General features: G+C 50.4%; 1 protein-coding gene across 5 annotated transcripts in view; it reads left to right on the forward strand.

Moving 5' to 3' along the window:
- NTM (neurotrimin) overlaps positions 1–24,900 on the forward strand; it is a 671,163-nt gene that overhangs the window by 61,404 nt on the left and 584,859 nt on the right. For 4 of the 5 annotated variants that reach the window (XM_074936557.1, XM_074936559.1, XM_074936560.1 and 1 more), the window contains exon 1: positions 5,518–5,609. The exons of the other annotated variant lie outside the window; for it this stretch is intronic. In XM_074936557.1, coding sequence (XP_074792658.1) covers positions 5,522–5,609 — 88 coding nt within the window. In that variant the 5' untranslated portion in view covers positions 5,518–5,521. Of the gene's footprint in view, positions 1–5,517; positions 5,610–24,900 lie in introns of those variants that run through there. 5 annotated transcript variants of the gene reach the window in all.

Here is a 24,900-nt window from a genome sequence, read left to right on the forward strand (position 1 = left end):
GAGATGAAGAGATTTGCCCAATGACTTGCACAGTAAGTCAGTGGCAGGGATCGTAACAGAGGAAGGATGGTCTAGTGGTTAAGGTACTGGACTGCGCCTTGGGAGACATGGGTGAAATTCCCTGCTCTGCCACAGACTCCCCCTGTGAGCTCGGGCCAGTCACTTCACCGCACGGTGCCTCGGTTTACCCATCAGTAAAATGGAGAGAACACCTTGCAGGGCTGTTCTGAGGGGTAAATTCATTGATGCTGGTGAAATGCTCAAGAGCCATATAGATAGATGGAGCCCAGGTCTCCCAAGATCGATAGACCTTGCCTTGCCCCCGTTGTGCCTGGTGGCTGCTGGTCCGACGCCTGCTTAACGCCGATGCCTGAGTTCTGGGACCACATTCCTGCCAGAGGAGAAATGAAGGGGCAGAATGGAAAGCCCAGAACCTCAGGATGCTTCTGCTTCCCTGGGGCCTGCTCCTGATAGAGGCAACAAACACCTTTTGAATGATTCCCACTGAAATCCTTCAGGATTGGGCCCCAAAAGATCACCCTCAGGGAGGCCTCCTTAACAGTGTGAGAGTGCTGCTTGTGAGCTGCGGAGCGGAGGATTATGCTAGAGAAGGCAGAGGAGGGGAGGGGAAGACTCTGCCTGAGAACACACCAGGCTGCAGCTGCTATAAATTTCGGGAATTTGTCTTCTTGAGTTTGGGGCGGTTGGCGGGGGGGCGGGGGGTGGAGGCTAAACTCTGGGGCTTGGAAATTAACGACATCTGCAGTGAGGTAGCCAGGCCTGGCCATTCAGTGTTCTGCTCGGGTCGTGGAGCGAAAGATGAGGAGAAAGCACCTGTGGCTGGATCCTGACATCTGGCCTGGTGTGGATCATCCTCAAGGGAAGTGTCAAGCCCAGAGAGAGCGGGGGAGGGTGTGTGTGTGAGAGAGCGAGAGAGAAAATGATGGAAAAAGACTTGGTGGGGAGGAGGAGGAGTGTGACAGCTCCCTCTTTCCTAAAGTATTTCTCACTAGTCTGCCCCCTAGAAAGAGGAAACATTATGTCTAAACCTCTTTGTAGACTCTAAATATCCTGCCCTCCAGGGGCAGGGCATGCAGTTTAATGGGAGCCTGATCACTCCTCCTTCAAGGCTCAGCAAAACCTAAAAATACTCTCTTTGCCAGGGCCTGGCTGGCTGGCGATCCAGCTAGCGTGACATGGTAGCCGGGTAATCAATAGGAAATCTACACAGGTAACACAGTGCTTGGAAAGGGGCTGTAAGGCACCGGTGCCTTCAGTGATGAAGGGAGGCCGGGGAGCCTGGCTTGCCATCTAGTGTGCAGTGTCAGGAGAGCAGGGTGCGGATTTGAGGCGCTGGAGCTGCTGGGATTTGCTGCTCCCCTTTCTGATGCTGATGCAGGCTCATGAGGAGTAAGTAGCACTGGTGCTGACACTATTGGATCAGCAGAACAGGTGGCCACACAGTGGAACATGTTATTAGGGGCTGCAAAATGTTTAGTAGCTATTTAGTGTGCAAGTGATTCGTGAACAGGGAAGGGCAGGTGGTCTCAGGGTCCCCAGGGCTGGATAGCCCAGAGCAGGCACTTTTAAGGAAGAGGAATTTAATAACAAAACACCCACCCGCACCGTGGTCATACGCCAACTCCATGGGATGGACACACGGGCCCCTAACCCTGGGATTCTTTTCTAGTCTGGTTTGGTTCTTGCACCAACCCTCTTCCAGCCGTGCGCTGCGTGATGCGGCTCAAATCTGTCGTGTGCTGTTTGCTCTTTTCCCCCAGCAGGAGAATTGTGTGTGTCCAGGAATGCGGCGGCGTTTTGGTGGGATGGAAGGGGTGGGGAATGGACACGCTGTCTCTCTCTTCCAAGGACACTCCCCTTCCCTGTTACATATGAAAGGGACCGGATGGTTTAAAATGTGCATTTCTTGCTGGTGGGAGCAGCCAGCTCTTGAGATCGTCTCTGTATGCACAGAGCAGGTACAACGTTCCCCCGTCAGGACACCTCCCACCCTGCTGTGGAAGGATAGTCTCTGTTCAGTCTTTTGCTTCTCCGCTGAGACTGCCAATCAGCGGTCCAGTTAGTGCTCAGTGTGAATGTGATTTGGACACTTGTTCCGCTAGGAATTGGACTGAGAGCATGAAATAATTTCACACAGGCCACCGACCAGCAGACGGTAATGACTCTCCTGAGCTAGCCTGGACTTGTGCCAGTGACCTACAGGTGAAAGACCACGTCCCCGTTATCAATCCTCCAAGCCATCCCGACAAACGTCCCTGAGGATATGGGTACGGGTGCTGCTCTGCTGTGTGTCCATAAAGCGCTGAAAGGGTTAATGGAAAATGGAAAGTAAAGTAACTTCCTGGGGCCATCCTCTCCCACAATGCCTTGCAGATTTTGCTACAGGGAGCTGGGATGCATCAAAAGAAAACGGGGTGGGGGAGTGAAAAGACTATAAAAAGAGAATGAAGTAGGGTGGGAATGGAATAAAATAAGGCCTTTGAATCTTGGGGGAGTACTTACAAGGAGTTAAAGGAAAGCACCAGGGGCTGATTAATGCCGCGTGGCCGGTGTATTTACTGCATGCGGCCATGATGGACCAGGAGTCGGGCGGGTACCAAACAGCTCTGCTAGTGCACCTCAATCTTGCCCTGGAGCACCTCCTGTGGCTCCAGCCCTGAAACTCCTTCCCAGCTCAGCCAGGGTGTGCGGGTTCACACGGGATGCCCCCTGTGGGGCGGAGGAGAATGCTTTGCAGAACTGTGGCTCACGGGGGCTCCGGTAGCACTGAGGAGTCCAGGTCAGTGATCAGTGGGGGATGTGACGGAGGAAACGAGTCTTTCTCGGGTTCATTTTCTGTTCTCACAGCAGTTGAGTAAATCAGAGCAGTGGGTCACGTCGTTGGAGGTCTCAGCTCTGGCAACAAGAAAGGGCAACATGGGAGAACCAGAGACCCTGGGGATGTGTCTCTGCCATTCTACTGCAGGTGAAGCTGAAGTTGGTGGTGGTGGGGGGTGTGTGTGTGTGTGTGTGTGTGTTTGTGTTTGGTGGGGGAGATGGGAGGACTTTTCTTTGTGGCTACCCAGCCTTTCAAGGGGCTCCTGGAAAGCGAATGCTGTGGTCCCATGGAGAACCTGACAGGTTTTCTAATGGTCCAATGTTGGCAGCTCCAGAGGAGAGGAGGGAATAAGATTTGTAGCTGGATGTTTATTTCCGGGGTTGCACATGGGTCACCCTGGTTTGGGAAAGGGCTGGTGGGGTCTGTTCTGTGTGATTGCACTGAAATGCAAGGTGACCGCCAAGAGGGAAGGGAAGATACCCATCATAAATATCCCCCCAGCGCTGTTTCTTTCTATGGACTGTAGCTCGGCATTTGTGTTTGGCCACGGGTGTGATGAGAGAGACAAACTGTTCTGTAAACGCTCATTTCCTCTTGGAGTATTTTAGACCCCCCTCCCTTCTGCACCATCCTGCTCACCCAGCGGGATAGCATCACATGCAAGCCTCGCAGCCACGCACACTACCCTCCACCCCAGCCACACGCTTGCGGGAGAGGCAAAGGAAATGCTGACAACCCGCCCCAGCCCTGAGAAACGCACACACACACGGACTACCCGAAATACCCGGAAAACAACAGTCACAGTGGAACACGTGCAGGTCGGCACACCTATCTGTTTGGAATAAACACCAGCCGTGCCCTGAGGCGCGCACACACATAATCACTCCCTCAGCGCACAGCCACCCAAGAAAGGCACATGCATGCCAAAGTACACCCCCCAACGTACTCCTGCACATGCCCCGAAAGACAGACATGCACGTTCTCTGTCTCCCTTTGCTAGACCTTCCCTTCTTCACTGCTGAAGATGGCCGCATGAAATCTGCGGTGGGGGCATCAGCTTGATACCAGCTTCAGTCCAAAGCCGCTGTGAAATGCACAGACTGGCAGTGCCGGACTGCATACTAATAGAGTAAGAGCTCTGAGGGGACTGAGAACGGGGAAGGGAAGGAGCCAGACTGCAGCTCCTGGCTCCCCACGATTGATTTATCACCAGGTTTGCTGATGAATGTGTGAGAAATACTATCAGTGTTAAAGCAGAAAGCCCGTAATTAAAGTAACAGCTTTTGTTTTTTAACCGTCATTCGTGTGCTTCTCCTCTGCAGCAGATTTCTTCACTGTTACTCTTTAGACGGCATTCCCCCTTCACCCTCCTTTGTCTTGCATCTGTTGGTGAGAGGTGTCCTTTTCCCGCCATTCGTCTCAGCGACAGCTGAGGGATGGAGGTTAAAGGGCAGGCAAAGGAGCCGACTGTTTCTTCCCAACAGGATGCTAGGATGCTGGGTTAGGATTCCTCAGGAAAGGGTTCTGGCTCCTAGAAAAAAGTAGAGGTTTTGGAATTTGTTTTCACTCTGCATGAGACTGAAATAGGGGCTGACTCTCTAGCCCAGTGGTTGGGGCTCTCACCTGGGATGTGACAGAGCCTGGTTCAACTTCCCACCCTGCGTGGTTCAGAGCAAAGACTTGACCCTGAGTCTCCGACATCGCTGGAGAATGTCCTGACCCTTGGGCTATTGGATCTCTAGTGGGGTTCTGTCTCTTCCTGCCCAGTTCTAGTGCAGGTGCTGATCTGGGACTCGGGGAACCTGGGTCTACTTCCCTGTTCTGCCACAGACCTCCTTGGTCAAGTCACATGGACTCTCTGTGCCTCAATTCCCCAGCTTTGCCGTGGGTACAAGAGCTCTGACCTGCCTCCCAGGGGTGTTGCATTAAAGATTGTGAGGTGCTCAGCCTACCTCTGCTCCCAGTGGAGACAAAGTGGACTTTTCAGAGTCAGGCCAACGCTTAGCGCTTCTCTAAGTCGTGCCTGTAGAGAGAGCAAAAGCAGCTACAAAGCTGGATCTAGATTTGGGCTAAAGTTCGATGTGTGTCTGGGATTGGCCCATCTCTAAAGAGAAGACGGATCAGATTTGAGCGTGATATGTTACGTGATCTCAGGAAAAAGACCAATGCCCGAGAGATTTAATTTAGAAAAAAGCAACAAAATCCAGCCAAACTAACTGTTATTAGACACATACTGAAAAGAAGGGGAAAAAACAGCAGCTAGATAGATAATGGTGAGATAGAAGGGTATATGTGAGGATGGATAGTAGAAGGCTATATTAAGTGAGAGCTAGACAGATCATGGCTACACAGAAGGGGGGGATTTATAATAGGTAGAGAGAAGGGTGTTTGTGGTGAGAGAGATATGGGAAGATGATGGATGGATGGATCAATAGAGGGTAAATGTGGTGCTAGATGGACAGATAGATGGCAAAGGCAACTGAGTATCTGGACCAAATTCTGAATCCCCTGCAAACCTGCTTTTAGATAATCTGAGCTGGGGCGTAATCTCATAGTGCCATGGTAAATTTCTTAGCCGGGCCGCCTTTTTAAATGCAATCTCCCTAAAAGAAGAGAAATGAATAGGTAACACTGTCCCTCCCCTGCTCCTTTGACAGCCTGCGACCTGGGCCTGCCATTTCCATGATTCCAAATGAACTACCGTGTTGCAGCAGCTCTGTGTTTTCCAGCAGCTCTGATTCACTCACTCTAATACCCTGCCAAGTCCCAGGTACGTTCAGGGAGGCTCCCTTGTTCTGCAGGGGGCTTGAGGCAATCAGTGGAGCGGCCCCTTCTTATGAAGAGGCGGAGGGGGGGGGTTGCTGTGTGTTTCGATGACTTATCTAGAAATCTCACGCGGCCTCATTCAGTTGATAATCCCAGACCCAGCCACGCTACCTTTGCACAAGCGGAAACTCCCCTTCACAGCGATGAGAGCTTTGGGTGTGCAAGCATCAATGTGCCTTGTGCATTATTGGAGATGGTGGCTGTCACACAAGGACTGGCTCTCTTCCCTCTCACTTCCCCTGTGCAAAGGTGCCGTGACACCGAGTAGAGAGTACAAAGAATCTGACTCACTTCCATCTCGTGTTTTGAGGACTAGCAGCTAATTCCCTCTCTGTTACAGTGATAAATGTTGAATCCTGCCTCAGCATGGGGGGGATGGCCTATATGACCTCTTGATTTCCTTTCCGGCCCTACGTTTCTGTGATTCTGTAACATCCTTTGACATGCCTTAGTATGCAGGCACAGTAGGTATGGGAACAACTGTGACAAGGACAGTTCAGATGGAGCTTTGGCTCAGATGAGCCCCAAAGCAGTTTGGTAGCTTCTCCACGCCCCTCCAGCCCCGCAAATGTGGGCTGGGGATGCTGAAAGAAGAGAGTTTTTCCTAGCGTTTCCTGGGCGTCCAGGGCTGGCGGTAGCACACGTGTGCCCTCCCTTGTGCATTTTGGATTATGTCCACACTGCAAGCCTCAGAGCCTGGCTCAGCTGAGCGAGGCTTGTGTTACAGGGCTGAAAATGGCAGTGTAGACATTCCTGCTCAGGCTGGAGCTTGGGCTCTGAAACCTGGTGAGGGGGGTGGGTCTCAGACCTGAACCGCAGTCTGAGGATGGATACGCTGCTGTTTTTAGCTCCAAATCATGAGGCCGAGTCAGTTGAGCTGGACTCTGAGACTCACAGGTCTTTTGATTTTGTTTTGGGCTTTGTTTGTTTGTTGGTTTATTTGTCCTGTAGATGTACCCTTAGAGGCTTCTGCTTTGGATCTCGGCTGCATCTTAGAAGTGCAGAGGGGAACAAAGATGTGATCTGAACTTCCACCAAGGTTTGTGAGTTGGGTTCGATTAGTAGATTGCAAGCCCGGAAGGGACCAATGTGATCATCTAGTCTGACCTCCTGCATAACACAAGCCAGAAAACTTCCCCCAAATAATCCCTAGAGCAGAGCTTTTAGCAAACCATCCAATCTTGATTTAAAAATTGCCAGGGATGGAGAATCCACCACGACCCTTGGTGAATTGTTCCAATGGTTAATACCCTCCCCGTTTAAAAATGTGTGCATTATTTCTGGTTTGGGTTTGTCTAGCTTCAACTTCCAGCCATTGGTTTGAGCCCTGGGCTGGTTTCAGTGGATTCATTGTCCCCAGCTGTCTCGTCACGCTATAGCACCTGCACGAGCTTGTTTAGCTCACACTAGTCTCGGTGCTTTGTTTCACAGCTGAAGCGTGGGAGGCAGAGGAGAGAACATGATTTGTAGTGTTGAGAGCACAGGATGGAGAGCCAGGACTCCTGGGTTCGATTTGTGTACCAGTGATTTGCTGCAGGGGGTTTAGCTCAGGGCAGAATATGACCCTAATACAGTTTATTGAGGCCTCAAGGTAGTCCGATACCATGGTGATGATGAGCATGGTATAAAAGGAGAGAGGTCGTGCAGCTGCAACAGATAGAAGCAAACAACTTCTCCCTGGGAGCCTAACCGCTGTCAGTAACAGACAAGACTGAGGAGATCTGAGTCTTGCTCAGCAGCAGAGTATGGAGGGGGAAAGCGATGCGTGGGGCCATCTCAGTGCAAACAGCACCGAAGAGGCTGGGTGTGGAGTGTGCAACCATTCCACGGTTAGTAGCCATCACGGCGCTGGGTGGAAAGCTGCACCTGTCCGAGGGAATTGGACTTTCTGCTCCGGCCATTTGGATGCTGGAACGGACACGGCACCTGCTGTTTCCAGATGGGAGGGTAGGGACTCCTAGCATGGAGGTGTCCCACAGAACTTAGTGAGGTCGGGAGGGACGGTTCCAGCCCAGGGCAAGATTCATAACCCTCTGTCTTGCATGTTAGCAAGCCCTCAGATGCACAGCAAACCTGTGCTCCTCCTAAATGCTCCTACACAGTGTTTGCCCTCCAACCTATTTCAGTTGGTATCAGCCACGGGAAAAGCAGCTGCAGGTCGGGACTGTTCTCCACCCTGGACGAGTGAGAATGCCGGGGTCTGTCAGACCGCATCTAGCAGCTGCACGGCAAGGCGGGAGGTGGGATAGCAACATCTTTCCCCTGGCACGCGTGGTGATGCGGTAGCGCTTAGGGTGCTTCTAGAGCTGGGAGCAAGCTGACAACGTGGGTGGACAGGCTCGAGCTGTGGATGTTGCGGCTCCGGAGGCTCACGCTAGCCACCCGAGTGCAGACCCCAGGGGCTGGGTGGGCTCGAGGGCCTGAGCTGCACTGTCCACACCACTATTTTTAGCATGCAAGCTCGAGCGCCACGAGCACAAGTCACGGTACCCGCGCTGGGAGGCTGCCCCCCCCCCCGCTTCAGTGTAGACATACCCCCGGAGATCCGGCCCCATTGCGCCAGGCACCGCGTGAACACCCAGCGAGAGACCGTCCCTGCCCCCAAAGAGCTTACACTCTACATAGGCAAGGAGGAGAAGACTGGGAGGGGGAAACTTGGCCAAGGTCATGCAGCAGTTCAGTAGCACAGCCAGGAAGAGGAACCCTGATTTTTCTGAGTCTCAATATGGTGATCTCCCCATGGGATCACCCAGCCCGTCCGTGTCCGGCTGTCCCACCACGTGTTGCGCGTATCACGGCTGCTGGAGAGCAGATACACAATTTTTAAATTTTTTAAAATGCGTCTGTGGAACAGAGCGGCTGAGGCGGGCTCAGAGGGTGAGGCTCTCCGGCAGTTTCAGAGATGTTGGGTGAACATCTGTGGGTGCAGCATGGTCCTGGGACATTCCTGCGTCACAGATTGCTGAGGAGGATTATCACCAGGGGTCCGGTAGGGCTGCCTGGCTTAGCCTAGGAGTCCTGAATACCCTGATACTAGGAATGTTTAGCTGGTTTGTTTCCCGGCCCTAAGACGCAGCGTGAAGATTGCCTTGGTTGGCTGTACAGCTGTGGGCTGCAGATGGGTAGTACTGCCCTCTACTGGAAGAAATCCAGACTGCTCCCATGACTGTCCTAGACCCTGCACTCGTAGCGGAGAGTCTCCTTTAGCTCCGGTGGCAGAGGACTGCGCTTCTGGAGCAGGAAGATCAGCGTTCTAGCCCTGTTGTTAACGTAGAGCGCTGCCTGGCTGTGATGATGTGCAGTGGAGTGACAACCCTCTGACGTGTTCTAGGCGGCTATGGATTTGTTACAATAAATCGTCCAGAATGTGCTATTTGCACACAGCTGTAGGTCAGGGGCATGCCGCCCTAGAAGGTATAATGCTTCCTAGCATGCAGCTGCCATGGCACCCCTGAGCGGGGTTCAGAGTTCCCTTCTCTCCCCTAGTGCAAAATAATGGCCGGGCCAAGTCTCCCGGCCTCTAGCACCCAGGAGGGCATGAGCCCGGAGCAAACTCTGAGCTCTGGAGGAGCACAAAGGCTGCAGTTGTACGTTGTATGCGTGTGGGAGTGCAAGTGTGGAAGATCTCTCGTGCACACTCCCCACACTAGACCTTAGCACTCCTATGTAGGGGCTGGCTGCAGCCCCCTCGTGTGCACGGCTCAGAGCGGATGGAGCACTGTAAGAGGGCTTGTATCTTGTGAGCTCTGGGAGGAGAGAGAGAGGTTCATAACGCACCAGCCAGAAGCCCCCTTGCTTTTGTTTCTTTTCCTTGGCATCGGGGACACGCACACTCATTGGGTCTTGGTGCCGTTGGCTCGTTCGCTGCGTGCTAATGCAATGAAAATTAAATCTGTGCCCAGCACGCCTGACTTTCAAAGAAATCACAGTAACACATGCGGCCCCCTTCTCTCCGCGGCTCCTGGTGTCTGTGCCACATGGGCGCTGGGGGATCGCTGCAGAAGGCTGTGAATGATGAGGGATGAAATGAAAAATTCCTCCCTAACAAAGAGCTTGCGTGTGAGAGAGAAAATGCAGGAGAGGGAGCGAATACAGGGGCTGGAGAGAGACGGGGGGGATAGGAAGGAGAGGATGGAAGGGAGCCGAATTAATGGGAACATCAGTGCTGGCTTGAGGCACTGATGTTCAGGGGAGTGATTTTGTATCTTGTGGTCCAGAAATGATCAGAAGAATATGGGAAATCGAGAGAGGGACATGGGTTACCAAACTCGATTAAAACCCTTGGAGGGGGCGGGGGTGTGGAAGAAATGATCAGATTCCTGCATTCCCCAACCCCACTCCACGGGGCTGGCTGGGATAAAGCACAGGCTGAGGAGAGGCCGACAAAGCCAGGCAGGCCAGAAATCCGCAAGCAACCTCAACCCCCATCCGACAGATGCACAGAGGGGATTTTCCTCCATTCCCGTTCCACATAGAGCAAGAGACGCCCCTGCCAGCTCCTGGCCCTACTGCTGTTTGGCCCAGAAGCCACCGGCTGTGCTATAGAACCCGAGCATCATGTGCCCTCCTTCCATGTCCAGACTTAACTTCCTCACTTACCAAAATGTCACCGTACGCTTACTGTGTAGGCTGACCTGTTCGAGCGCATTAATGACCTATTCGTAACTATTCGTGACCATTGCTCCGCCTCACCTCTGCAATTTCTGTCCTAAACGATTGTTTCCATGTTCTTTGTGGTATACCTGCTAAGTCTGTAAATGACCATGAACTGGCGTGGTCTTACCTACCAACTTGCTTGAACTTGCCCGCTTATCTATGTTAGAGGTCACAAACATATATCCCGTACGCTTTAACTCATCATCACCTATCTAGAGTAAAGGGCTCGAACATGTGTATGCTGACTTTCCTTAGCTTGACATACAGGATGTGGCCTGTCGGTTTCTTGCGTTCCAGCTAAAATACTCTAATAGAAATTAAAATACTATAATAGAAATTATAATAACAAATAACAAACCTGTAATAGAACCAATGATCAAATTCATAAGAAAAGATATATAGGCCAGCAAGCAGGCTAGCCCTATAGGCTGAGCTGGGGAGGTCTCTGAGCTTGAAGGCAGCATTCACTGATCAGGTAACTTAATGCAGAGTATGGGTTGTGGAGAAGGAGGACGAAAGCAGCATCTCCCCATACTTCCTGAGCATGCCCCAATTGATTCAGCCCATTTCTGTGCTGGGGGAAGCATGGAAGAACGGGCCAGGCTTGTTACTCGTTTACTGATTACTTGCCCGCAAAGGACTTTGTGGTTCCTTTTTTCTTTTATTCTGTGGTGTATTGTGGAAATGATTGTGCGATTGGCTACCTGAGCCACATAGGTCATCCAGTCAGGGAGGGAAAACCACTCAGCAGGCAGATGGAAGTACAACTTTTGCAACTTCTTCCCAGAGTGAGGATGCTCACGATGGGATTCTCGAGGCTTTTGTTTTGCATGAATATTCCAGCAGATAAAGATTCGCTTGGCCAAATGTGTATGAATGTGAGCATGAAAAGGGCTGCAAATGCCACAGAGGTGCAGGGATTGAGTTTATTTGCAAGAGCATTGCTAGTCCTTTATTACCGTAGCACAGGGGGTCAGATTTTCAAGAGTCTCTGGCACCCAGAATGTGCAATTGTGACGCTTCTGGCTGGATGTTCTAACCAATTCCATAGGCGGGTGTAGAGCTCTTCTGAAAAATCTGACCCCAGGCACTGTACAGCCTCCTGGCAAGAGGCGGCCCCTGACCTGATGAATTTACAATCCAAACAGACAAGACAGAGGAAGGGAGGGAGGAAGGAAGCATGATGATTATCTCCATTTTACAGATGGGGAACTGAGGCACAGAGCAATTAAATCACTTACCTAAGCTCACCCTGGGAGTCTGTAACAGAGCCAGGAACTGAAGCAGAATTTCCTGAGCACCAATGCATTGCTCAAAGCATGATCTTCCTCCTTCTTTCTAGGACTCTTACAGCTGCACCCGTAGAGGGACATTGTGAGGCTATATTAATGACTATCTGTCGAGCGCTTTGAACACATGACGCTGGGGATTATTGTTTACTGAGCCAGTGGGTGGCAGACACTGATAGGATCATCAGCCCCCATGGGTGGAGGCATCATACTAGACCTGCCCAGCTGAAGCATGGAAGGTTAGGCTTTGTGAAGATCACCTGGCGTTTGAAGAGCAGACCTAAACCTCTGGCTGGTGTCTTTACTCCTCTAAGAATGTTGGTTTGATCCAGTCTGGCAATTCCTGTGGTACAGCTAGTCCAGCATCCTGGCTGTGGCCACCACCAGATGTCTCAGAGGAATCTGTAAGAACCCCCCGTAGTAGCTGTGGGATCATTTGCCCCTTATATTAGATCTCATCTCGCGCCGGTAGACAGTTTTCCGACCCTACGTTTTTCCGTTGGAAAATGCGGATTTGTTGAAAGCAGAATGTGTCGTGTCTCTGCTGATTTCGGCAAAAGTTCATTTCAAAAGAAAAACTGACCTGCCTTACCCCCAATTCCCCCCCAGTTTGAGAATGTCTGACCTGTCCATTTCAACCTTTACAGAGCAGAACACTTGGATTTTTCCATTTCAATCTGTGTTTTTTCTTACATTTTAAAAATGAATACGATATAAAATATGAAAAGTCAACATTGGAATGAAATGTTTTGATTTTTATCAGACCCATGTTTCAATTCACCCCAAACTTTTTTTTTTTAATTATTTCATTCCAACTTTTGAATTGTTTTGCTTTCGTTCCATTTTGGAGGGGAGGGAAAAGTTAGAACTTGTGACATTCCCCGTGAAACAAAAAAATCCAGTGCCCGTTCCCCTCATTCTTCTCCGGATCCCTAGTAATACGACTGGTTAAAACTTTGAAGTACAGCCTCTCTCCTATCCCACAACAGCGGTTCCCCTTGGAGCTTCCTTTTCCTTTCCCTTTGATTGACTGATTGACTGGCGTGGCAGCCTAATAAGAGATAACAGCACATATGACAAATTAAACAACCGTCTAATGAATTGATTGACAGCCCAAGGATTTGACTTGATACACAACCCTGGTAGCAGATAATGTTAATGAGGGAAAAATTAAAATGTAGCTCAATGGGTAATGAATACAGCATGTGCCTTGTTTTAACACATGCCAGATGCATCGCTCAGACTCAAGCGATGGTAGCAATTTCAAAATTATTTATCATGCCCTGCATCCACTTCCTCAAGGGAAGAGGCAGTTGGACAGGTTGTGTGTGTGTGTGTGTGTGTGTCTGTGTATTTCACAGAGATACATATGCAAAGAAAATTGCTTTGGTTTTTACAATTTTCATAGCTTTTTAAAAACTCAATAGCAAAAACCCCTGCAAACATATCATCCCATTTGAATCATCATGGCTACAAATTCACTTCCCTGAATAAATGGAGAGGTTTATTTATCAAATATATACAAGATGCCTGTCTAGCCGTTAACACACACAGAGTGGCTTGAGTAGGCAGAGGCAATCAAGAAAGTTGACTTAGTTCCTGCTCTCTCCAGGGCCCGTCCCTCCCATCCCATCCTATCCTCCAATTGCACCTCCAGGTGGCTTTGTCTTTTTTTTGGAATGTGAGGAGGTGACAAAACTGAGGTTCTCCGAAGTGATCAAGAGCTGAAGTTGCAAGGCAAGAGCAGGGAAGGTTGTATGGAGCCTGCATCTAACCATTGCTCCTTGCATGCACGAGAGGGGTGTGAGGGCATCTGCTCCACCAGCCAGGATGAGGAGAGACTTGTCTGTCTATTTTAGGTACCTAGCTGGCCTCCGTTACTGTATATATAAAGTATGAGCCCTCCTTTACCGATGGGGAATGGAGAGACAGAAGGACCAAGCAGCTTGCCTGAGGTCCCACAGGAAGTCTGTAGCAGGGCAGAGAACTGAACCAAGTCTTCGAGGAGCAGCCTGATCACTGAACCATGCTTCCTCAAGCTGAGTGTTTGCTCTGAACAGGGCCATTACAGAAGTGAGACGGCACCATATGCTCCTGTGTGGGGGGTCTCTGGGTCATTGGGCCAGCTGCCTAGGTGGAATGGGTGCTGTGGGACTTTATTCCTCTTCTCCTCAGTAAGTGGGTGAAGAGTGAGCAGGGACTGGGCTGAGCTTTGGCTCCACCCCTCTGTGCACAGGCCAGCAGATGGGAAGAGTTGAGCTGATGCAGCGGGGACCAGTTGTGTGGCTGTTGTCCTGGTGGGAGCTGCTGGGTCCGAAGCCCTTGAAAATATGTCCCTATGTGACTTGACCGAGGTGACACAGGGAGCCTGTGGCGGAGATGGGCCTTGAACGAAGCTCTTCCGACTCGTCCTGCTGAGCCAACTCGGCGACGGGAGAGTAAGCTGAATTCGACTCCTGCCTTAGCAGCAGTGCATTTGCAACAGCGAATGAGCTGATGACCGAGGGCAAAACCTTTTTCTCCCGAGGAGGAATAGACAAAAGGATTTCTTGCCTCCCAGGTGGAGTGCGGCGGGAATAATCTCTCTGCTTATCAACCATGGCCAGATCTGCAATCATTCGGAGCGAATGATTCTAGAACCCTGCAATGCCATCTTTAAAGACAGAATCACTCTTCTAACGACATTCCTATGGGATTCATTTAAAAGACCCCATTGCAACTCTTTGGCAATTTGGCTTGGAGCACAGGTGCTGGCTGCTCTTCAGAGGTCTGCTATTCCTTCCGTCGGCGTCCTTTCAAGAGAGTGCCTCTCTATTACAGTGCTCCAGGTATATCGCACCCCCTGATGTCATGGAGGCCAGAAGCAGCAATCTTAGCAAGGTGCAGGCATTTCAATTAACTGGCATGACAGCCAGCATTTCAGCATCTCTCTCTTTCTCTCCCTTGCAGCCGGGATGTATTATATTATAAATAACAATAAGCAGGCCCAGTCAAAGGCTGTAATTGAATCTCTTCATTTTGCTGACTTTGGCAAAAAGCCCCCTTGAGTGAATTACAACGCCTGTTAATAATTTGGATGACACGTACAGGTAGCACACTTCTTATAATTAAAACATGTCCCTTCCCGGCTGGTGTCGTTGGCCTCTGAGCGCTGAAGTTCCCAGAAGTTGCTTTTATGGGTATCCGTTTGGGAAAGTCCTGCAGTAGACGCTGGGAGAGGGTGGGAAAAATCGCCTGGTTCTTTAAGATGTTTCTTCCCTGCAGAGTGAATTCTGCTGAATAACACTGAGTTCCTATGAAAAGAGAAAACAAAATATCCTGTTTCCTGTGGGATGGGAGGCATTTCAAAGGGCCAGGACTAGCTCCATTTTGTTAGTATTCTCCTAGAGTGACATTCCTTGCTGCGCAGAGAACACTCACAAAGCCTTCTTACGCCTAATCTAAGCCCTTAAAATAGGGCTTACGTGCGCTTGAAGTGGGTCATAATCCTTGAATTAGCCCCTGGCCCGCACACTTCAGTAGCAGCTTCCACCCAAAGCCAGCAGAGCACTTGCCAAACCTTCGTGAATTAAGCTTCTGATGTCCTGCCATCAGGTAGCAGGTAAATATCATCGCACCTCTGTGACTCAGTTTCCCCTCTCCGTAACAGGGGGAAGTGACTTAAGCCAGTTCATGCAGAGAATGAGGAACAGAGCTGGGCATTGAACCCAGGAGTCTTGACTCCCAAGCCCCTGATCTGACTGCTAGACCATGCTTCGTCTGGCTGTCCTTTAAAACATCCTCTCCCTGGGGCTGCTGCTGCTCTGTCTTAGATTAGCGTCAGCCTGGGGTAACTTCTTGGCTTCGGGGAAGTTACCTCCGGCTTTACACCAGTGTGAGAAGAGAACTGTGTCCCGCCTGTCCATCTCCATCCCTTGAGTAACTTCCCTTGACTTAAGAGGAGCTGTGGTGGGGGAGGCGCTGCTCTGTACCACGCAGGCGCCCAAGCAAAGCCTGGCAAAGAAGCCCAGCTGGGCTCCATGGCCCCACGCAGCGAAATGCCGGGGGTCTGCAGTGACACAGGGGCAGGCACCTCGGGCTCTGACACAGCCCAGCCTAGGCCAAAAGCTAAGTGCTGGTTTTGACAGCTGCTGCGAGCGCTGTTGCTAATGCAATGCACGGGGAGGGAGAGCAAGAGCAGAGAGACACGCACAAAGCAAGCGGATAAATGGGTTCTCTCCTCCTGCAGGTTTTTACTAGTGGGTCATCTGCATTTCACTCTCACTAGCCCTGACTAGTCACAGCCTGAGGCCTACGCACCCTATGCGCCAGCAGAGTGCCCCATGTTGCCAGGTTCCTCTCTGACCATGCTGCAGCCAGCACCCAATCCCCTAATGCCCTCCATTGCTTCCCGCTTGAGCCTTGGCGGCTCCGTTTGTGCACGGGGTGTCACAGGTGGCCAGGGAACTTTGAGCAAGGGCTCCTCGCAGCCTGAGGGGTGAGGATGGGGTCTGAGGCAGGCAGAAGGCAGAAGTGTTGTGATCATGTGACAGTATTTAGGTGCTTAATGGCCACTGGAGTTAGATGCCTAAGTCCCTTGGAGTAGCTGGGCCCTAAGGTCCTGCATCGTTACTTCACGTGGGGCCCTGGGGAAATGTAGAGCGTGTCTTCTCCACCCTCTGCCCCCTCATAGACTCTCTGACTGAAAATCTCCTGTCCAAGCCTGTGGCGGTGAAGGTGGCTCAGAACAACGAATAAAGAAGTGGAGGAATCTGTTCAGAAAATGAGACCTGCCCAAATCCTCCCCAATCTTAATCAAGGCAGCATGACATAGTGGTTAGAGCAGGGAACTGGGCGTCAGGACAGCTGGGTGCCAGTCCTGGCTCTGCTGCTGATTTGCTGCGTCACCTGGAGCAAGTCGCTTTGCCTCTCGGCACCGCCGAAGTGGAGATAATGCTGCTTGTCGGCCGCGCTGTGGGGATGAGAGGGTTAATGCTTCTACAACGCTGCAAGGGAAGGTGCTGTAGAAGCAAAAAAATAAAAAAAAAAAATAACATGATTGTCGGAACTAAACTTTCCAGCCCTCAGAGGCTGATCGGTGAGTGATAGCTGAACTGAAATCTTCCGGGGGGGGGGCAGCAGGAAATCACACGGGGGAGAGGTGACCCTGGGGTTTCTCCTGAATGTTTTTCAAGGCTGGAATGAAATTCAGAGACGGCGGGGTGGATTCTGGCTGTCCTAACAAGGCAAGTACAAAGCATATCAGCCCTTCTGCTTGAACAGGATGGCGGGAGGGGGAGAAAAAACCCTCAGAGGGAGAAGGAGTTATAGGAAAACTCAGAGGCAGTCCGGTGTACCAGGTGATTTTCTGATTTGTATTGCAGAGTACAGTACAGTTGCGATTTTTCCAGGGTGGTTGGAAAGAGAACAGGATTTTGCAATGAATCTGTTGCACATGCCCTTCGGGAGAGATTTGCTACAGTGGGTGCCCCAATAGAGGACACTAAAACCTCCAAGGAACAAAAAGGCCACAGTCCCCTTCCACAGTATCCGTAACCCTCAGTGTGACGTGGGCCTGCGTCTGAATATTGTTTCAGCCTCTAATTGCTCAGTCTGACATTTCCAGCAGTGGCAGGCAGTCCAACGCCTCCAGCTCTGCCCTCATCAACATTGACAAGAGAAGCTAGTCTGGTCTCAGACTCCATCCTCCTAGCCACCCGCACACCCATCTTCAACAGAAGAGATTGGGATTTCCAGAGTGGGGGGGCTGGCAACACTGGAGTCCAGGGTTTGTATTTTGATGGGGAGGCCTGCAAGGAAAAACCCAAGGTTCTGCTAGTAATAAAATAGGAGAGACCCTTCCCTCTTAGTGTTAAATCCCTGCTTCAGCATGGTGCTGGGGAAAGCTCTGCCTGGCCAACATGAGAAAACAAACTCCTGGACACTTGTGATTAGTAAATATCCTATAGCTCATTTAACACCAATTAATCCCCTTGCCGGGAGCAAATTATGCTGTTTCTACTTAAATTTTCTCTTTAGTTTCCTGTCCCCTAGTGTGGGTTAGTGTTGCTGTGCACTGCTTTGGCCAGATACAAAGCCAGCTGAAGTCACTAAGAGTCTTTTCGCTGACTTTAATGCCCTTTAAACAGCTGCTGGGTTTCACTCCAGAGGTGGCTGCATTTCAGTGATGGGTGACGTAATTCTTACATGTAGTCTTGTAAGGAATTTTGTGCACGTGTGATTTGCAATTTTGTTGTAGCCATGTCGATCCCATGATATCAGAGATGTTATATCTTTTTACTGGACCAACTTTTTTCTGATGGTGTGATTAGTGCAATGTCCTGCTTACATCTGAGGGCTGTCACTCATACCTGGATCTCCGCCATCCTTCTACTCATGACTCGGAACATCCTTCTCCTATTCTCCTGGCAAGCCATGATGATACTTAGCTCGGCTAGAACACCTTCCATCCGAGGGTCTTAAATGCTGTCCAAAGTTGGGAAAATGTTCTCCTCCTCGCATGGCTGAGGAAAGTGAGGCACAGCACGTTGCACTGGCTCTGCACAGGTCACACAAGTGAACTAGTTGCAGAGCCATGAAGAATCCAGATCTTCTAATTCCCAGTCCACTGTTCTAACCAGTAGTCTGTGCTGCCTCTGGTAAGACCCAGGGTCCACACGGTTGACTCCTTCCGGATCTCTGAGTTCCTTCTGCCTCTGGGTGCCGCCGAGCCGATTTTACAAAGCCCGGCTCCTTCGCACCAGCCATCCCTCGCCCCCATTCAATCCAGACATCCCTGAAGGCCAACGCATTTTTCAGCCCAAATTTTGCACTGACAGAATATATTACATCTGCATCGAGGCAGAATATAAACTGACGAGAAGCTTAAGGGAATGAAGAGAAATGAGGTTTGCTACACTGAGGGAGCAGAGAGTTAGTGACTTTCTCTCCCCTCCCAGGCTCCACCCTGTTCTCTCGGGCTGGGGCTGTTCCCTTTATTGATGCCTTGCTGCCCTGTTTTTCTTGGAGACTTGTGCGGAAAATGCGCCCATTTTTTTTTCCAGAATCCACTTCGTGTTACTACTTTTTTTTATTATTATTTTTATATTAAACATCCATTATTTAGAAACTGCTGGAGCCTGGAAACCAATTTTCATGCTTATTTCAAGGCGTTTGCAGTGTTTAGACAGCTACGTACAGGCTACACGTAAACCAGCCATGGGAGAACTAAACTTGACAAGGCTGGGTGCCCTGCAGAGAGACAGGGAGCGGGCAGATGGCATGCAGTTTGGGGCCATCTGATCTCGTCTGCACTGGTGTCAATCTGGAGTAACTCTGAGGGACAGATCCTGATCACCTTGAAGCCAGCAGAGTCCAGAACTTCCTGGTTTACAGCTGTAACAGGAGGCGTGATGAAATCTAATGTATGTTTCAGAGCAGGGGTTTGGGACTGGTGGGTCAGGGCTGGGTTCCACTGCTGGAACACCATCAGAGAAGGCTGGGGCCTGATCCTCAGATACACTATGCTTCCCTCTAAGAATGTAAAGGGGCCCTATTGTGGGTAGAAATGGAAAATACAAGGGGCTTCCCTGGCAATTGCAGAGCAGGCATAAAGGCTCTAGGCTGGCCTGGCTTCCAGCCCTGGGAGTAGGGGACAGATCGGGGGCATGGCAGGAGTATTTACTGATGGTTACTCTCTGCTTCCAAGGGCCGAGAGGGAGCCATGGGAAACGGTGTTAGAGAAGCCCTGAGGTTGCTCTAATTTACACTGGTGGACTGGGCAGGATCATGCATGGCCCCAGAATAAAGGGAATGCAAAGGTAGCTTAAAGCCACCTCCCTCCTCTCCATTCTAGACCCGAATAAAAGAAAGGATGAACTTCTCTCTTGCCCCATTAGACAGTGGTTCAGGGAGGGCAAAGTTAAGGTCTGCTGATGGAGCAGTACCAGAGAAGCCCAATACACAAGTCAGATGCAGAATGACTCCTTCTCTTTCACCCCAGGAGTTTGCAATCAGTGCTGATCAGAGCTGGGTGTCACTGATGTGATGGGCATGGGAGGGGATTCAAGATTGAAGGACTAAGTCCAGTTCAGCCCTGGTGTAAACCCATCCAAGTGAGTAGTGTTACATCAGGGATAAAGCCGTCCCAATGGGTTTTCACACTACATGAGTGCTAATTAGAAACCCCTAAAGGCAAGTGATTTAGAATAACCCACTGCTGAGCTGGCCAGCAGTCGCTTGTGTGGGAGTTTGAATCACAGGATCACTTTTCAAATGCCAGATCAGTCAGTGACCCCTGTGCAACTGATGTGTCCTGCTTGGAAGGCACCGACTCATAAGGGAGGTCATTGCCTGCCAAGTGAGTGTGAGGACATACAAACAAAAGGGAACAGCTTCTCTATTCGAATACAGTTTTTTGTTCTGTAGAAGCACAGTGCCTTTCATCCATAGATCTCAAGGCCTTTCACAAAGGTGGAGCAGTACCACTGCCTCTCCTCAAAATAGCGATGATTTTAAAAAGCATTTAGTACGTACATGTAAACTGGGATTTTCAAAGGCGACTAAGGGAGTGAGGCACGCAGGGTGCTTCACCCCCCTAAATCTCTTTGGAAATCCCAGATGTAATTACTCAAAGCAGCAAATCCAACAATCAAGAGAGAACACGCTCAGTGAGGTGACACTAACACCCCTTGTGAATAGTGCAGGATTCTCACCATCCGAATGATGGTGATGGAGAGAAGCTGGCATTGGTCTCTGAGGACGCTAGCGCCCCCAGTGTGTGGAGTTTGATTGACTGTAGAGAAAGTAGATAAGCAAGTGTTATTTACTTCTTCTCATAATACGCAAACTAGGGATCACCAAATGAAATTAACGGGCAGCAGGTTTAAAACAAACAAAAGGAAGTATTTCTTCACACAACACACGATCAACCTGTGGAACTTCTTGCCAGAGGATGTTGTGAAGGCCAAGACAATAACAGGGTTCAAAAAAGAGCTAGATAAATTCATGGAGGATGGGTCCATCAATGGCTATTAGCCAGGATGGGCAAGAATGGTGTCCCTAGCCTCTGTTCGCCTGAAGCTGGGAATGGGCGACAGGGGATGGATCACTTGGCAATTACCTTCTCTGTTCATTCCCTCTGGGGCACCTGGCACTGGCCACTGTTGGAAGACAGGATACTGGGCTAGATGGACCTTTGGTCTGACCCAGTAGGGACATTCTTATGTTCTTATGGCACAATCTGCATGACCTCTCTGGCAGGTCTGCTTCATTGGATTAAACCTAGAGACTTCACTAGAAAAAATTAACTGTGTTTGCATTGACCCTTTCAGCCAAGGGTTTGTAGGAGCTTTATAAATGCTAATTAAGCCTCAGAGCCCCTTCCCCTCCTCCCAAATATTATTTTCCTCTTTTACAGAGCTGGAGACTGAGGAACAGAGAGGTTAAGGCTAAACGTTTCATAAAGTGCCTGCGTGTTAGGGCACTCAACCTCAGAGGTGCCCTTGTTACCACAGAACGTGCCACGGGTCTTTAACAGCCCTTAAATGGACAAGAGTCATGTCTTCCAGCCCATCTCATTATTGGTACTCTAATATCCTTGCACTTCTTCCTTTTAAACCAGAGAACTATGGTTGATGTGCAAGCAATTTTCTTACCCTCCCACAGGATATATTTTGCCTCCTGTCAGTTTCCATACAGTGCTTCATTTCTTGTCATTACATTACAAGGTGTAAAGTGACTGTATCTCAATACTCACTCGGCTACACGTACGTTGACTTATTTCTGATTGTACGAACAACGAGCTACGACGGTCTGGCTCTCGGCAGTCTTAGCCTCTAATGCTGGGATCCAGTTTAATCTTCTAAACTGAGCGGTGCTGGGTGGAGTCAATGCTTGGATGGGACTTTGAAAGAGCACCTAAGTGGTGTTGGTGATCCACTGGTGCCACTCTGCCCGGTGAGCTAACATCTAGCACAGTGTCACGCTGGAGTTGCTATCTTTTGGGTGAGATGTATAATGGAGGTGTTGCCCATACATGGAAATTAAGGAATCCATGACACTTTTTGCAAGAATAAGGTTGCTATCCTGGCTACATTCATCTGTAGTGTAAATCGACTGAAGTCAGTGGGTTTGTGCCAGGGATAGGGTGGGCCTGTTCTGTTTACATAAATCCCACTGGCTGTTAGAAGGATGGAGAAATGCAAGTCTTTCTGCCTTTATCCCTGGCTGTTTAGGAAGCTGGTCCATCTGTTCCATCCGTCCATCCATTTATATATCTCCATGCTCAATGAGGTTCTCTCTGTAATTCCTACTCCTCTTCCCATCCTTTGATATCCGTGGCAGAACTCTCATTTTCTTCTTGGGGAACAGGATTCTGCCCTTTATAATGAAGTCATAGGCAACAGCACGCTTTTACACAGGCTCCTCAAACTGTTTCCTAGTGTGGGCCATGTTTTAATAGACAGCTTGTCTCATGGACATCACTGCCCCGATCTGTGAGGATGTGAACCCCCACCTGAGGCAGGTCCCTGCTTCCCCTGTCTATTGGTGATTAGGACTAGAGCTCACATGGGAAAGGAGCATAGTGCTTAGCTTCTGTGAATGCAGTTTAGCCCCTGGGAACAAGGAAGGGGAGCCAGCACCCTCTGATCAGGCAGCAGTCCGTGGGCTACCGGCAAATGTTAGCAGAACACCAACGCTCCCCAGATTGAGAACTTGTGCCCTGAAGCCTGCAGGGAAGACGAGCTCTCCCCAGAGTCAGGGCAGGCAGGCAGTGAAGGCCCTGTTGGAATTTTCCCCACGTCCCTGCGAGTTAATTCATTCCAGTAAATCATCCAGAATAATTTGTAGCGAATATCAATTTTCTGTGTGAACTTCTCAGTGGCTGCACCGGAGTATCTCTGCCGACACGGCTCCCTAATTCTGCTGATAGGAGACAACAAAGCAGCTGGGGAATAAACAGGAGGCAAGCCAGAGTCCCCAAGGCTGCTTGTGCAGAGGGAAGCGCCAGGATTTAAACGCACTTTAAAATAAAACTTAGCCGAAGAAGGGAATGATTAAAGGCTCGTTTGCTGCCTGTGTTTTGTGTTAAGTATCCCCTCTTCTAATGAGCAGCAGGCACAGCCAATCGTTTCCCCATTTTACTCCTTTTTCTTCTGGGTCTTTTCTTTTTATTTTGACCTGTTGTTGTTTTTTTGTTTTAATGTGAGCACGTGGCCTGATCCGGGGTGGTGCTGAGCCCCTGCCTGGCCTGCTGAGCCCAACAGGATTTGCAAGCCATCTCAGGACCAGCGCTAAAGAAAGGTGCCAGCTTTCCACTTCTTCTACCAGAGATTAAGCGGGATTTGTACCTGTTCTCGTTTTCACACAGTGCACCATGCTTTCCACTGTTCAGGCATGACAGTGCTGTGTCTTTCGCCCCAGGACAGATCCAGCGTCCCCCTGGCCACAGTGTATCAACAGTGCTGGGGAGGGGACGCTCTAGGAGGGTGAAATTCCACGGGGAGATTGAAATGAGAGGGAGTGCTCATCAAACCAGCCAGAGACAAAGGGTGCTCTCCAGTGTTAGGAGTGGCGTAGGGTTGCTACCTATCTCCGGGGGACGGGGGGGGGGGGAGGAGGAAGGGGGAAGAGTGGAATACTTGCAGCTAGTTTTAGATTGTTCAAAGAACAAATCTGTCACAGTATCGTGACCCTGGGCTAGATTCTGCTCCCCGTTTACAGCTGGCACCGCCTGGCACCTGAGCTCAGAATGTGGCCACTTCAGAGTCAAGTTGCATCGTGAGCGTGTGAGGACGTGTCAGGAGGGATGATGTTGCTTTATATCACACTGTAGCACAAAGGGGTCACCTTGCATCCCAACCTGGTAGCATGGCAGGATGCTGTCATGCTGCAATGCGGTGTCACAACATCATCACATAGCAATCAGTGTCGTATTGAATGCTCACAAGGGCGTCTCTTCATAAATTCAGTGTGGGATGGTAAGTTAAGGAAAGACGGCTGGGATTTCCTCCTTGTGACTGGTGCATTAGGAAGCAGGCAGGCACAGCGAACCTATTTGCCACTGCATACAGTGGGTCACTGACACAGCAGGGATGCACTAAACATATATGAGAACAGGCACTGCAAACAGGACCAGTGTGCTGAGTGTTTCTCTCTCCCTTGGTCGGGCTGATCCTAGGGGTACGCCCTCCCCTTATGCCTATGGCAGGATGATGAGATGGACTTCACGCTTCATACTACTCTTTATCCTAGGGTGCTAATTCCCAGTCTTTCCCAGGGGCCAAACTGGAGTGTGACCCACTTGGCCAGCTGCACCTACTCATCGGTACATTTCAGATGTAAACATCTGTCTGAAACAATTTCTGGAGAGGGGTCCCTCGTGCTGTTGGAGAGGCGGGCTAGTGCTGCGAGAATGTGTTCCCCAGGAAGGTAGCCTGGGGTGGGGTCAAACCCAGCATCCCTCCCTCTGGATAGGACATGCTGGACAGATGAACTCCTTTGGGAGTTGTCCCTACCCCTCACCCCCGTGTTTCAAATGAGAGACACTCAGACACTACAAACGTGACAGTTTGATTCCATCCTCGGGCTAGTCTACACCACCGTGGCTACAGCAGCGTGGTACGGTGCAGGAGCTGTGCCGCTGTTACCCCCTAGTGTAGACGCACGCTAAAGTGATGAAAAAGGCTTTTCCAACGCTGTAGTAACTCCAGCTCCCTGAGTGATGGGAGCTAAGAATCAGTCTTCTGTCGACCTAGCCCCTCCTGCACCGGGGGGGTTGGGTTGGCATTTCTGCAGTGCTCAGCAGTAAGGATTATTCCTCCTCTTTTAGACCAGGCCTTGGACTCTACTGAGTTGGGAAGAGACAGTGGAAAAGGGGAGGAGAAAGAGGCACAGAGAAAATCCAGAATGGATAAAGGCAACTTAAACATGAAACCTCCCTCCCTGAAGACAAGGTCAATGCCCAGAAGGGGTTACAGTCTGCGGGTTCGGTTGTGTCTAGCCACACCCCCATGACCACCAGCAGCCCCTATGCAGCCGCCTGTCACTGTCGGAGCCTCTGCCCTCTTTGTGCAGGGACTTCTCCCTTTTTGTGCCCCTGGTAGTTGGAGGAGGCCATGGCCTCTGCCCCCTCATGCCAACCAGCACAGCTGTGCATGGTCACAGGCCATGCAGGGGTGTAGCAGCGGGTTTGCTCTGTGCTGGACAGCTCCGAGAGGCCCTGTCCCCGTGAGACAGTCTGCTGAGCACTCAGCCTGGAGGTTATAAAGAAAGGAATTAAATAGGATGGGTGTCGAATGACTCTTCATG

The sequence above is a fragment of the Natator depressus genome, chromosome 22 (genome assembly GCF_965152275.1).
Source record: "Natator depressus isolate rNatDep1 chromosome 22, rNatDep2.hap1, whole genome shotgun sequence".
Lineage (NCBI taxonomy): Eukaryota > Metazoa > Chordata > Testudines > Cheloniidae > Natator > Natator depressus.